The sequence below is a fragment of the Sorex araneus genome, chromosome 6 (genome assembly GCF_027595985.1).
Source record: "Sorex araneus isolate mSorAra2 chromosome 6, mSorAra2.pri, whole genome shotgun sequence".
In the NCBI taxonomy this organism is placed as follows: Eukaryota; Metazoa; Chordata; class Mammalia; order Eulipotyphla; family Soricidae; genus Sorex; species Sorex araneus.
In genome coordinates, this window is record NC_073307.1 from 92116013 (window position 1) to 92131281 (window position 15269).

Genomic DNA, 15269 nt, shown 5'->3' on the forward strand with positions numbered 1-15269 from the left:
GTGTGCGATCCCCTGAGCACTGCCAGGAGTGATTCCTGAGCACAGAACCCGAAGAAAGCCCTGAGCATCCTGGGGTGGCCCCCGAACCAAAATAAATAAATAATAATGTTTTTAAGTGGGCTGGAGCGATAGCATAGCGGGTAGGGCGCTTGCCTTGCACGCAGCTGACCCGGGTTCAATTCCTCCGCTGCCCCTCTTAGAGAGCCTGGCAAGCTACCGAGACTATCCCGCCCGCACGGCAGAGCCTGGCAAGCTCCCCGTGGCATATTTGATATGCCCCAAACCAGTAACAACAAGTCTCATCATGGAGACGTTACTGCTGTCTGCTCGAGCAAATCGATGAGCAACGGGATGACAGTGACAGTGACAATGTTTTTAAGTGCTGGGGGGATGGGATGGGGGGGGCGGGTTTCTTTGAGAATGGATATGAGCAAGGAATTGTTAGAAATCTAAGTGGGCCCGGCCCAGATGTCATGTTTCTCTGTCCCCACGTCCTCACCCCCTAGATTCCAGCTCCTCTCCTTCCCCTGGGGCGTGGTCTGCTTTACCTGTGCACAATTTCAGGAGTCCAGGACAAGGGCTCAGAGTAAAGGATGCTGCACCATGGTCAAGCCCAGGGAGCTCTGGGATGGGGCCGGGGGGGGGAGCCAGTTTGAACCCCAGATCTGCACTTTGCAGGGTTAGAGCGACCACGTCCCTCCGAGGACGGGAATGGGGTCATGATGAGGGACAGGCGGGGTCTGGACGGGCCGTTTCCCAAAGCGGCTGAGCAGGAGCGAATGTCTGGCCCCAAGGGAGACTCCCAAAGCGTCAGCAGCCCGACTCCGTGCCCACGGGCCAATGAGCACCAGATGCGAACACACAGAATAAATGGCCGGTCCCAGGGCTTCGAGGTCTGGGGGAGGAGCACTGAGCCAGGAGCTTTTTGTTGCATCATTTTTTACGGAAACCCACAGTGGGGTGTGCGAAGGCTGCTGGTGCCATTGAGGACGGGGCTTCTGACCCCCGGCAGGCAGCCCTCCCCACCCGATCCCCCTCCCCACCCCAGCTAGCCCCAGTCTTGGGGAAGGGCTGGGAAACAGCAGAACAGCCCTGCATCAGGGCCAGAACTCATGACTCTCTCCCGCCCTCTGGTCCTGACAGTGCTCCTTGCTGCCCGGCTCAGCTCCTCTCGCCGCCGGGTGCTATCAGCCGCCTCGAGGCCAGCTGGCGTCCATCTGGTTCCCAGCCAGGCTCACCGTCCTCCCGTGCCTCCCCTGGGAAACGGCGCCTCTCCCGGGGGGCCCTCCGGCCCAGCCGTCCTGCGTGCCCACACTCTGCCTCCTGCCCCTCCCGCCCCCGCAGTGGGGCAGCGCCTGCACCGCGTCCACCTAGCGAGCCCCGGACCCAGGAAGCGGAAACGCCCTCCCGGGGAACGCGGCAGGGGGCGGCGAGAAGGCTCATGGGCTCAGCATCACCGCCCAAAGATGCCACCACCCAGGAGGCCGTTCTGGGCATCCGAGGAGCCCCAGGGGCACAGAGGCAAGGAAGGACCCACCCCACCCTTGTGAACAAGCCTCTGGGACGCTGCCACCAAGTTCTCAGCCTGAGCTTGGCCGGAGAACGGCGGACGGTGCAGGCAGGACAACCCGCTCCTGACACCCCTTGGTGGGTCACGAGGACTCAGCAATGAAGAACCCAGAGAGAGTCTTTGCTCTTCCTTCCCTCCTGGGTCAGAGGGCAGAAGCCACCCCCGAGCTCAGGGGGAGCCCTGGAACCAGTGGGAGGGGGGCAACCGTCCCGCCTGAGCCCCCCTCTGGCGCCGTGACATCCCTCATTTGTAACCGGAGGCAGTTGGATAAGATCGTCCCCGCGTGGGACCTTCTGGTCCTCCCCCCAGGCGGGAACCGAAGGACAGAGCCGGTGTAGACCTTCCTCCTGTTCCCACAACGCGAAGATCAAGCCCCTGAGCCCGTGTTGCCTGGAACAGGGTTTCCGCAGGCATGTCTGAGTCTGCCCCCTCCCCCGCAGAGCACGCTGGTGGAAGGGACCGTACCCACCACCCCAAAGCAGAACAGAGGCTCCAGGCCCAGTGCTCAGAGCCCACATCCCCACTCCACACACAGTTTTGTATGGTTGTGTGTGAGAGTCCTTGAAGGGGGACAGAACGGAGGCGGGGGAGGGGGACGATGTTCATTTAAACAGGATTTTTAGAGGGCTGGAGCGGTAGCACAGCGGGGAGGGCGTTTGCCTTGCACACGGCCGACCTGGGTTCGATACCTCTGTCCCTCTCAGAGAGCCCAGCAAGCTACTGAGAGTATTATGCCTGCATGGCAGAGCCTGGCAAGCTCCCCGTGTGAGGAACTGGCCCCGGACAGACCACAGGAATCTATTTAGCTTTCTTAAGACTCTTTTTACAGGAGCCCGCATTCTAGAATAACTTGTCTATCTGTCCCAAAGCAAGGAATTTGGATACAGGCACCCCGGGTCACAAGAAGGGTGGTGGTCAGACCAGATAACCAGACCCATATCACATGACCCATATCACAAGACCCAGGACTGCCCCCAGAACCGGGACATTCCTGAATATTGACTCGAATACTGATCTCTAAAGCGATAGGCTAAGGAGTGATGTCCTTTTAAATGGATTGATTAAGAAAGTTTGTAATATTACAAATCTATTGGCTATGAAAGGCGCGGGCTCTGCTGTAACAGCCGGGGAAGGCCTATCTAAGATCTCCTTTGGAGAAGCTTGGGGTCTTTGCCCAACCTGCTGGATCTGCGTGTCTGCATAGGCAGCTGGATCCTGGCTAGCCAGTCTTACAATAAACCCTGCTTGCTATTTGCAGTCTCTGGAGTCTCTTTGTCGTTATAGGGAGATCTCGATCCACGCCCTAACAGAGGGATCGCTGAGCACAGATCCAGGAGTAAGTCCTGAGCATTTCGACCCCTCCCCAAAATTACCAAGCCCCTCCAAGTTCAGCGACGTTCTTCCTCCTTTTTTTTTTTTTTGATCACACCCAGCAATGCTCAGGGGTTACTCCTGGCTCAGGAATTACTCCTGGCGGTGCACGAGGGGACCCTAGGGGATGCCGGGATGAACCCAGGCCCACTGCATGCACAGCAAGAGCCCTACCCACTGTGCTGTCACTCTGGCCCGAGGGATGCTCTTCTTGAGACACTCCAGTGGTTGGGGATGAAAGGAGGCAGCGGCCGGGGGAGCCAGTACCCAGTAGCCTCTGAAAAGTAGGTGCTCCGAGCCATTGCCCGTTTCACAGCCTTCGACTCAAATGTGCAATGCAAAACTTCAGTCATCTCTCTTTCCTTTCTGTGTTCTTGGAAATGCTTCTAGTGTCTTCTCCGTTACAGACTTCCTAGGCACTTCTGATTGCAACTCAGGCACATTTTTTAAAAAAATTTTTTATTAGAGAATCACTGTGATGTACAGTTACAAACGTATGAACTTTGGTGTCTGCATTTCACTCACACAGTGATTGTTTACCCATCCCTCCCCCAGTGCCCATTCTCCTCCACCAATGATCCCCGTATCCCTCTCAACACCCCCACCCCATCCCCCACCACCCCACCCTGCCTCTGCGGCCGGGCATTCCCTTTTGTTCTCTCTCCTTTGGGGTGTTGTTGTTTGCAATAGAGGTACCGAGTGGCCTTCATGTTCAGTCTATAGTCTACTTTCAGCTCACATCTTCCAACCCGAATGGGTCCTCCCGACATCCTCTACTTGGTGTTCCCTTCTCTATCTCAGCTGCCTTTTCCCCCAGCATGTGAGGTTGGGCACATTTTTGAGGGCTGCAGAGAGAGAGAGAGAGAGAGAGAGAGAGAGAAACAGACAGAGACAGAGACAGTGACAGAGACACAGAGAGAGGGAGAGAGAGAGAGGAAGAGACAGAGACAGAGACCAGAGAGACAGAGACAGAGAGATCAGAGAGATCAGAGAGACAGAGACACAGAGAGACAAAGAAAGAGGGAGAGAGAGAGAGAGAAAGAGGAAGAGAAAGAGAAAGCAGAAGAGAGAGAATTACAGGGGTGAGGCACTTACCTTGGCATGAAACTGATCCCTGTTTCAACCCCACCCCCAGTACTGCATATGGCCCCCTGAGCACAAAGCCAAGAGTACCCCCACCCAGCATCCCAGGTGTGGCCCCCAAATCCTAAATAAACAAACTGTCACATGCAGTCTGTGCCCCTCTACCCCCCTTCCCTTCCTTCCTGCTGGGGTCTTTGCTACCATGACGGTGGCTTTGGAGAAGTCTTCCTACAGAGTTCTCGGTTCTCTCCGGAGCCACTGGAAAGACTCGAACCCGTCTTTATAGCTGCCTGCTGGCCCCCATGAGTGTCAGCCCTGCTGGCCCGGGGCGCACCCCCTGAGTCAGGACCCCCCCCCCACTGTAGGAGACTCGTCAGGTCCTCTCTGCACCGGCCAGGTCATCACTCATGAGCGGGAGGAAACGCTGAGGGCTCCCCTCCCCCACAGCCTCCCGGGTCCTGGAAGTCTACCCCAGGTGCCGGACTCTTGTTCTAGAACTCTCGCAACCGTGACTCAGGCCTGCTGACAGCCACGCTTGCAGGTACCCAAACTTCCCCCACGGAGTGGCCAAACCCAGCCTGGTCTGCCCCAATTGCGTTAATCTGCATTCTCCAAAAAGAAAGGGAAAAAACAGAAGCAATTGCATAATGCATTTTTGAAAGATATACTACTGAATAGTATGGGCTGGAGCGACAGCACAACAGGTAGGGTGTTTGCCTTGCAGGCAGCCGACCCGGGTTCGATTCCTCTGTCCCTCTCAGAGAGCCCAGAAAGCTACTGAGAGTATTGCGCCTGCATGGCAGAGCCTGGCAAGCTCCCCTTATGAGGAACTGGCCCCGGACAGACCACAGGAATCTATTTAGCTTTCTTAAGACTCTTTTTACAGGAGCCCGCATTCTAGAATAACTTGTCTATCTGTCCCGAAGCAAGGAATTCAGATACAGGCACCCCGGGTCACAAGAAGGGTGGTGGTCAGACCAGATAACCAGACCCATATCACAAGACCCATATCACAAGACACAGGACTGCCCCCAGAACCGGGACATTCCTGAATATTGGTGCGAATACTGATCTCTAAAGCCATAGGCTAAGGAGTGATGTCCTTTTAAATGGATTGATTAAGAAAGTTTGCAATATTACAAATCTATTGGCTATGAAATGCGCGGGCTCTGCTGTAACAGCCGAGGAAGGCCTATCTAAGATCTCCTTTGGAGAAGCTCGGGGTCTTTGCCCAACCTGCTGGACCTGCATGTCCGCATAGGCGGCTGGACCCTGGCTAGCCAGTCTTACAATAAACCCTGCTTGCTGTTTGCAGTCTCTGGCGTCTCTGTGTCGTTATAGGGAGATTTCGATCCACGCCCGAACACCCGGGGGGTATTCGATATGCCAAAAACAGTCCCAACAAGTCTCACCATGGAGACGCTATACTACTGAATACTACATTTTTTATTTATACTCTATGCCTATGTGATAGAATATACTATTGCTCATGATACTTTGTATACCATAGAGATAGTACAAAGATAGATTTGCATATGCGTACATATAAGGCAGAAACTGGGAGAGGCAAATTAATGATAAGGAAATGGCTCTTGCGGTTATAAAGACGGAGGAGAACAGATGGCCTGAGCTTCCGTATGACTCCGAAGGCAGGAGATCTACGCCCCAGCTCCAAGACAGTCTGGGAGAGCGAGTTCTCCCTCCCCCTGCCTTTATGTTCCACTCAGGCCTCAGACGGATTAGCTCCAGCCATCTGCTTCTCTCTCAGGCAAATGTTTCTACAGGGCTTTCAAACGTTCCTCTCACCCCTAATCGCTTAACACCCAGAACAACATGTGACCAGGTTCTTGGGCACCCTAGATAGCCACGGTGGCTCATCAAGTCAAGCATCACAACCCCCGGCCCCTTCTTTCTCCCCTCTTTCCCCCAGAACCTTCTAGAAGCAAGCTTTGGCTCATCACCCAGGTGCGCTATCATGTTTCAGCTTTGATACAGATGATAAAAGTTTATTTGTGGGAGGATGGGAGGGGGAACTTCCTACCCCTGGGATTTATTTTTTATTTCCCCCAAAGCAATTCCATTCCCCTGCCTATGGTCCCTTGTGAGTCCTGTTCCCAGTGTACCGAGTTTCTTCACAACTGAGAGACAGGAACACATTTGGACACACTCGATAAATAAATTTTTGGGGGGAAAGTCCATTGCCCAACTCAATTCTGTCTTCTATGTCTCCACTTCCAGTTCTAAGCAATTATTCTCATCCCAGATTCTGTACCAGAAGTTAAACGAGCTTCCTCAGGGGGCACGGAGGCAGGAGGACCCTCAAGAGTATGCAAAAATTGTGTGTGGGGACCGGAACCATAGTCTAGCCAGCAGCTAGAGTGTTTGTTTGCTCCGTTCAAACCCCGACATCCCATAGGGTCTCGAGCACTGCCAGGAGTATGAGACCAAAAAAAAGGAAAAATGAAAGGTATGTCAGAAAAACAAAACCTGGGGCTGGAGCAATAGCACAGCGAATAGGGTGTTTGACTTGCACGCAGCTGACCCGGGTTCAATTCCCAGCATCTCATATGGTCCCCTGAGCACTGCCAGGGGTAATTCCTGAGTGCAGAGCTAGAAGTAACCCCTGTGCATCGCCTGGTGTAACCCAAAAAGTGGGAAAAAAAAGGAAAAAAATAAATAATAAATAAATGAAAATTTTTAAAAAACCTCTGTGTGTGTGTGTGTGTGTGTGTGTGTCTTTTCCCAGGGGAAATGTTCAAACTTTATCAAGCACTGCGAAACTGAAAATAATAATAATAAGAAGAAGAAGAAGAAGAAGAAGAAGAAATTTTTGTCAGATACACCTGAATCAGATCCTGTACGGTTCATATTCTAGCTCAGCTACCTGCAGTTCTCAATGATAATTTTTTAAGGGAAAAAATAAAAACCATACAAATAATAATGAAGATGTGTCAAAGTTTGATTGAACTCATTAATTGAGTTGGGAGGGGGGTAGGGTGTAGGGGGCTCGGTGTAGGGGACCAATAAGAATCAGAAACAGTTCCTAGGAGATTCAGGAGAGCAGACAGGCGTCTATAGGTGATGGGGAGTGTGGGGGAGGGGGAGTGGGAATTGATTCAGAAATAAGAGACAAAGAGTCGGTTCCCTTAGGGAAATGGGCTCTAGCCCCTCCACCAGACAACGCATTTGCATCTCTATGGACAAGAATCATTTGCATTACTACCGTTTAAAGAGAGGAAAACTACGCAGGGCTTGCCCGGGGTGAGAGACAGCCCTCCCCAGCTTCTTTCGAGGCCCCTTTCAATGGCTTTGAGAATCGTGCGCGCCGGACAGGGGTGCTCAGCGCTCTGATTCTCACTCACTTTCCTCCCCAATTAAGGGGAGAAACAAGCCCTGCTTTCGAAGACAGCCCAGAAATTCACTGGCGTGACGTCTGCAAAGCGTTTTGTACACGGTACTTTTTTGTACTTGTAAGGCGCTTTATGAGTTTGAAAAAATTATTATTGATTGCCTTTTAAGCTCCTCTAGAATTCAAATTTAAGCCTTCAGGTAAAAGGTTTTGAGAGACTCAGTAGCATTTCTTTAATATACCTTTGATAGTGCGATTTTTAGAAAGACTAATCAGGCCTTAGAAAAAAAGTGCAAAGATCAGAAACTCAGGAGGTGGGGGGGTACCCCTGGCATAAAAATATTCTCAACCTCTTTCATAATTTGACATTTTAAATAAGTCCTTTGGTGGAATACTTCTTTTCCCTTTCAGATTGGCAAACACTTAAAAGCATTGGCGAGGGGTTAATGAGCGAAATAGCTACTCTCACATATAAGGAAGTGTAAGTTAATAAATCATTTCGCATGATAATTTGACAGCCCTTAGCATTTGAAATGCAAATTCCCTTGGGTTGGGAGTGGAGGCGAAATGTGTTTGCAAGAATCTCTAATCGATAACACGGGTCTCTAAACACTCAGGCTGAGACCCTTCGCGGAGACTTTGCGACAAGCAAAAGTTGGAAGTCACTTAAATAGGACATGGATTGGACCAATTACGGCACATTCATCCAGCTGTTAAAAATACCGAGAGACTGAAATGTACCTCCAGGGAAAATGTCACTAGACACGGCGCCTAATGGGGAAAGGCAAGTTACAGAATAGTACTATGATCTCATCTGAGAAAGAAAAGGATCAAAATATCCTGATGTACAAAACATCATCTAGACGCTGATGGTCACCGCATGAGTTAGCTTTCACTCCGGCATGAGTTGCTCCAAAACGAAAGGTTTGAAACAATTTCTTGGCCTCGTGACTGGTTCAAGTGGGTTGGGCTGACCCAGCCAATCCCAGCTGGGTTGGGTTATGTCCGTGGTCCGTCAGCAAACCCTTGTCCGCTGAATGATCAAGGACAGATTCTCTCAGGCAATCCGCAGGTGTCTTGGCAAGCTCCCTCCTGCCAGGGTCCCCGGGGTGTCAGGGCGGACATCAAGAATTCTGAGATGAAGGCTCAGAATTCACACACACCTGTGAGTTCTATGGGTCAAAGCAAGTTCCAAGAACAGCGTGGATTCCGGGAGGGAAGAGGAGACTGAAAGAGGAAGCCTCACTCTCGAAAGTTGCTCGGGTCCAAGATTCTTGTGTGTGTCTCTGGATCGTGGCCACATCAAAAAAAATTTTACAAAATTAATTTAAAGAAAAAAGGAGAGAGGCTGGAGCGATAGCACAGCGGGGAGGGCTTTTGCCTTGTACACGGCCGACCCAAGTTCAATTCCCAGCATCCCATAGGGTCCCCCAAACACCGCCAGGAGTAATTTCTGAGTGCAGAGCCAGGAGGAACCCCTGTGCATTGCCAGGTGTGACCCAAAAACCAAATAAATAAATAAATAAATAAATAAATAGGAAGCCTCAGTTTCCCCTTGACAACAAGAGAAGAGCCCCCGTCTCCCCTCCCCAAGTGGTTCCATTTTTCCCCACCCCCAAGGCCCTGCCTTTAACACTCCTGGCTTTTCCCAGGACCCCATTCTTCTGTCCCAGAGCTCAGAGTCACACAACTAAGATTATGAGCAATGCCCGAGGCAGGTGACCAGAAAGACAAACCAGCCCAACCACCCCGGAGATTCCCTGCATTCTCTGTAACACAGAGACCTGGTTTTCCGATTAAAAAAAAAAAATCACAAAAAGAGCCTTCGTTAACTTAGTCCTATACTAAATTCCACTTTGGGGGCTCCTTTTCTTTTCTCTTCTACTCTCCAATAAACTTTTTGACTTTCCAACTCTGAGTCTAAACGTCTTTATTGTTCAATATTTTCAAGAATGAAAATATTGAAGGGGCTGGAGTGATAGCACGGTGGGGAGGGCATTTGCCTTGTATATGGCTGAGCCGGGTTCGATTCCTAGCATCCCATATGGTCCCCCGAGCACCATTAGGAGTAATTCCTGAGTGCAGAGCCAGGAGTAATCCCTGAGCATCGCCAGGTGTGACCCAAAATGCAAAAGAAAAAAGAGAGAGAGAAAGAGAAAGAAAGAAAGAAAGAAAGAAAGAAAGAAAGAAAGAAAGAAAGAAAGAAAGAAAGAAAGAAAGAAAGAAAGAAAGAAAGAAAGAAAGAAAGAAAGAAAGAAAGAAAGAAAGAAAGAAAGAAAGAAAGAGAGAAAGAGAAAGAGAGAAAAAAGAGAGGAAGGAAGGAAGGAAGGAAGGAAGGAAGGAAGGAAGGAAGGAAGGAAGGAAGGAAGGAAGGAAGGAAGGAAGGGAGGAAGGAAAAGAGAAAAGAAAGGAAAGGAAAGGAGAGGAAAAGAAAAGGAAAGGAAAGAAAAGAAAAGAAAAGAAAAGAAAAGAAAAGAAAAGGAAAGAAAAGGAAAGAAAAGGAAAGAAAAGAAAAGAAGGAAAGAAAAGAAAATTTAAAGACCTGAGAATCTCAAATGGACACAGAAACCCACCTCTGAGTCTTCCACCTCCCCTGCATCAGTACCTCCCAGCAGTGGGAAGAGCAGCAGGTTGGTGGCTGGTTTGGGGGCTCCCAGAGCCCCGAGTCTGTCTCTGATCTCACTCAGCAGCTCCCCTTGGACAGTCTAACGGGCGCCTCCAGCTCAAACCCAGCCCTGCCCGTCATCCAGTCCTGCCCTCTGTCGCAGGCTCCCACTCCCCCACAGGGTTCCATGAGCTTTCTTGGAAGCTGTCACATGGTGTATAGCAAGTGAGGCGAGTGCATACAGGCTGGGGAACCCTCAACCCGCTCTCACGGTCTCCTCCCATCGGCCTCAGCACCCACCCTTCACCCTGACCCTGGGCTGTTTCTCATGTTAGTTAGGAGAATGTGAGGTGAGAGCAAAACACCCAAACCCTCAATTCTTTGCTGTCTCGCTTGGAATCAAGTCCCCTCCTCTCTCTCTCTCTCTCTCTCTCTCTCTCTCTCTCTCTCTCTCTCTCTCTCTCTCTCTCTCTCCCTCCCTCCCTCCCTCCCTCCCTCCCTCCTTCTCTCCCTTCTCTCTCTCCCTCTCCCTCTCTCTCTCTTTGTCTCTCCCTCTCTCTCCCTCTCTTCTCTCTCTCCCTCCCTCTCTCTCTCCCTCTCTCTGTCTCTCCTCTCTCCTCTCTTCTCTCTCTCTTTCTCTCTCTTTCCCACTCTTTTCCACTCTCTTCCTCTCCCTCTCTCCCTCTCTTCTCTCTCCCTCTCTCTCCCTCTCTTCTCTCTCTTCTCTCTCTCCCTCTCTCTTTCTCTCTCTCTCCCACTCTTTCCCACTCTCCCTCTCCCTCTCTCTCTCCCTCCCTCTCTCTCTCCCTCTCTCTCTGTCTCTCCTTCTCTCTCCTCTCTTCTCTCTCTCTTTCTCTCTCTTTCCCACTCTTTTCCACTCTCTTCCTCTCCCTCTCTCTCCCTCTCTCTCTCTCTTCTCTCTCTTCTCTCTCCCTCTCTCCCTCTCTTCTCTCTCTCTTCTCGCTCTCTTCTCTCTCTCCCTCTCTCTCTTTCTCTCTCTTTCCCACTCTTTCCCACTCTCCCTCTCCCTCTCTCTCCCTCTCTCCCTCTTTTCTCTCTCTTCTCTCTCTCCCTCTCTCTTTCTCTTTCTTTCTCTCTTTCCCACTCTTTCACACTCTCCTCTCTCTTTCTCCTCTCTCTCCTCTCTCTCTCCTCTCTCTCCTTCTCTCTCTCTTATTGAATCACCACGAAACGTGAGCTACAGTTTCAAAGCTTTCATGATTAAGTTTCAGCCATACAATGATCAAGCACCCGTGCCTCCACCAGTGCACATTTTCCACCACCAATGTCCCCAGTATCCCTCCCACCCCCTGCCTCTGTGGCAGGCACCTGCCTTCTTTCTCTCTACTTTGGGGCATCATGGTTTGCAATACAGATACTGAGAGGCCATCACGTTTGGCCCTTCCTTTCAGCACACACCTCCCATCTGGAGCCATCCCTCCCACCCTCATTGACTTAGTGATCCCTTCTCTCTCCCATCTTCCTTCTGCCCCAGTATTTAAGGCCGGCTTCCAACTACGGAGTGATCCACCTGGCCCTTGTCTCTACTGTCCTTGGGTGTCATTCTCATAGTATGTTATTTTATATCCCACAAATGAGTGCAGTCATTCTCTGTCTGTGCCTCTCTTTCTGTCCAGTCCTTCTCTTGGGCCTCGAAGATGCTACTCTTCCTGTCCACCTCCCTCCCTGCTCCAGTTGCTCCTAAGAGTTGATTATAATCCTGGTTTCCCCCCTCTACCCTTCCTCTCTTCCCTGTGCACCCTTAAAGGCACTGTGGCCCCCACCCTACCTAAAATACCTTGCACAAACCCAACCCTCAAGCCTTAACCCCATCCTTGGTCTTCTTCTTTGTACAGTGTTTACTCACATGGCTCACATCATGCCATGGTTTTATTGTCTTTGCCCTGTTTTAGGCATCTACTCGGGAGGACAGGCATGGGGGTACGGGTGCGGACAGTAGCCCTGTAGCACTGTCATCCTGTTGTTCATTGATTTGCTCGAGCGGGCACCAGTAACGTCTCCATTGTGAGACTTGTGGTTACTGTTTTTAGGCATATGGAATCAGTCCACGGGTGCTGACAGTAGGTTTCAGAAAAGTAAGTGGAGACATTACTGGGCCTGCTCCAGCAAATCGGTGATCAAAGGGATGACAATAACAGTGGCAGTGACAGTGCAAAGTCCCTGTGTCTCTGACCCAAAACAGTCCAGAAGCTCAAAAGCAGGAAAAACATGAAGGTGTAGAAATGAAGGCCAGATAAATTCTAACTGCACTGAAAAGGCTGGACCCCCTCAAGAGAGAAGTAACTTTGACAGAAACAAAAAAGTGTGATAAGGTAAAATATGGGGGTTGGGGGGCAGGAAGATAATATAGTGGGTCGGGCATTTGCCTTACACACAGACGACCCAGGTTCAATCTCCGACATCCCATAGGGTCCCCCGAGCACCGCCAGGAGTCATTCCTGAGTGCAGAGCCAGGAGGAACCCCTGAGCATCCCTGGATGTAGCCCAAAAGCAAAAATGAATGAACATGAAAAAAGGAAGACACCCCAAATCATTCAATTCTCTCTGTCTCTCTCTGTCTCTCTGTGTCTTTCCCTCTCTCTCCTCTCTCTCTCTCTTTCTCTCTCCATTGGTTTTTATTTGTTTTAAGTCACACCCAGTGGTGCTCAGGGATTACCCCTTGCTCTGGGCACAGGGGATCACTACTGAGCATCTCAAGGAAGCCTGTGCAATGCTAGAGGTCAAACCTGTCGACCAAGAGCGAGGCAAGGCCTTACTGCCACACTGTCTCCCAGCCCCTCTCTCCCCTCCACCCCTAGTTCCCAAATAAAATCATCCACTCTTCATCTCCTTCCTGAAATTCTCTTCTGCAAGACCCAGAACCCACGAAGCAGGGCAGAGCCAGGGACGGACTTCCTTTCCCGGCGAGAGCAATCCTCACACCTGCTCCCCCAGGACTCCGCTCCCTCGGCGGTCACTAAGGCCTGATCCCTGCAGCTGGAGAGCTGCCCGATGGGGCCCGTGAATGCATCCGAGCTGGGGGCCAAGCTCAAGGTCCATTTGATCAGGTGTCACCCCCACCTCCACCCCTGGCAACACCCCCCAGTGCCGGCTCACTCTCCTGCTTTCTCTCTCTTGCTCTCTCAACACATCCGAGGCTAGATGCAAGCTCCGGGAGTTTAGGAGAATTTCACTGATTTAAAGTCATCCCAGGGGCTGGCGTGATAGCACAGCGGGGAGGGTGTTTGCCTTGCACGCGGCCAACCTGGGTTCAAATCCCAGCATCCCATAGGGTCCCCTGAGCACTGCCAGGAGTAATTCCTGAGTGCAGAGCCAGGAGGAACCCCTGTGCATCTCTGGGTGTGACCCAAAAATAAAAAAAATAATAATAAAGTCATCCCAGTGTGGGGCTGGATCGATAGCACAGTGGGGAGGGCGTTTGCCTTGCATGCGGCCGACCCAGGTTCTATTCCCAGCATCCCATATGGTCCCCTGAGCATGGCCAGGAGTCATTCCTGAGTGTATGAGCCAGGAGTAACCCCTGTGCATCGCCAGATGTGACCCAAAAACCAAAACTAATAATAATAAATATTTTTAAATAATAATAAATAAATAAAGTCATCCCACTGTGACGGAGAAGGAACCATTAAGTCGATGATGGTTGGAGGGATCACCAGGGATGGGAGATGTGTGCTGAAAGTAGACCAAGGGCCAAACACGGTGACCTCTCAGTATCTATATTGCAAACCATAATGCCCCAAATTAGAGAGAGAGTAAGAAGAATTGTACCTGCCACCAAGGCAGGGAGTGGGGTAGGATGGGAGGGGCGGGTGGGACAGTGGGAACAGTGGTGGTGGGAAACATCCATGGGTGGAGGGATGGGGGCTCGAACATCGTGTGACTGAAATGTAATTATGCGAGTTTGTAACTGTATCTCACAGTGATCCAATAAAGCTTCTTTAAAATAAAATAAAATAAAATAAAGTCATCCCAGTGTGATCCCCAAAATTACAGCAAGAAGCTGAATGAAAAGAGGGACTTGGGGGAACTGGAGCGATAGCACAGCGGGGGAGGGCGTTTGCCTTGCATGCGGCCAACCCAGGTTCGATTCCCAGCATCCCATAGGGTCTCCTGAGCACCGCCAGGAGTAATTCCTGAGTGCAGAGCCAGGAGGAACCCCTGTGCATCGCCGGGTGTGACCCAAAGAGCAAAAAAAAAAAAAAAAAAAAGGAGGGACTTTGGGCTGGAACAATAGTAGAGCTGGTAGGGCATTTGTTTTGCATGCAGCTGACTGGGTTCGATCCAGGAGGAACCCCTGAGCATCGCTGGGTGTGGCCCAAAAAGAAAAAGAAAAAGAAAAAAAAAAAAGGGACTTTATTGGCATTAAAAAAGCCACTTAAAGGTGAGAAGGGTACGGCCCCGGCCCCTACCATAGACTGGAGGACAACTCTGAAGAGGTGGCGGAGGGGACCCAACACCCAGAGAGAGATATCACAGTGCTTTCAGAATCGAGTTTTTCAAGAAACTCATGTCTTAGTGACCGAGAACGAGTCAAGTGATGAACAGGCAATGCGCATGCGTGAGTCTCCTGGGGACCATCACAGAGAAGGGGTGCAGGGTCCGGAGGGAGAGGGGCAGCCAGCCAAGGGTCTTTACCAGTGAAAAATGTCTCAAGGGTCCCCCTTGGCCCAATCGGAGCTTAGAGAAAGTTAACAGGGCTTTGGGGCCACTCTGCGGTAGCTTCTCCTGACCCCAGAGTTTTTTCTAAGTCTTGTAAGTAGGGGAGCACGAGGGAGGAAAGGTGATTTTGAAAAAAAAAAAAATACTTGCCTGATACTCAGTAATTCTTGGACAAACGTGCATGCGTGCAAACACACACACACACACACACACACACACACACACACACTCACTCACTCACAGTAAGATCCTAAAAGAAGCACATTCAAAAATCTGCCAGCAATTATTTCCAATGCAAGGATGTTTTTCTTCCTGCTGCCCTGCCGTGCCTGAGTTTTCGCCATATGTAGTATACAACTTTGGACATTAAAATGTTATTGATTCACAAAACCGTAACAGCTTTCCCCCAATTGATCTTGTGCTGTACAAGCTTCCACCATGGTATCGAAGAAAAGTGCTTTTTCTGCCTTCTCAGGTGCTGGAGGGCTCCCCTCAGGGGGCGGGGGGGGTCCCCACGGAGCCTTGGACGAGATGGCAGAAGGTTGGAACTGAGCGTGGAAAGCAGGCTCCCTGGTCAGGGGGCACAAGCACAGGGAACCAGGAGAAGTGGA

General features: G+C 50.9%; 1 protein-coding gene across 1 annotated transcript in view; it reads left to right on the forward strand.

The window, feature by feature from the left end:
* Positions 1-1374, forward strand: part of ISX (intestine specific homeobox) — a 28364-nt gene extending 26990 nt beyond the window's left edge. The window contains exon 4 of the mRNA XM_004610664.3: positions 1144-1374. Within this exon, the coding sequence (XP_004610721.3) occupies positions 1144-1374 (231 nt within the window). The remainder of the gene's footprint in view (positions 1-1143) is intronic.
* The last annotated feature ends 13895 nt before the right edge of the window (positions 1375-15269 follow it).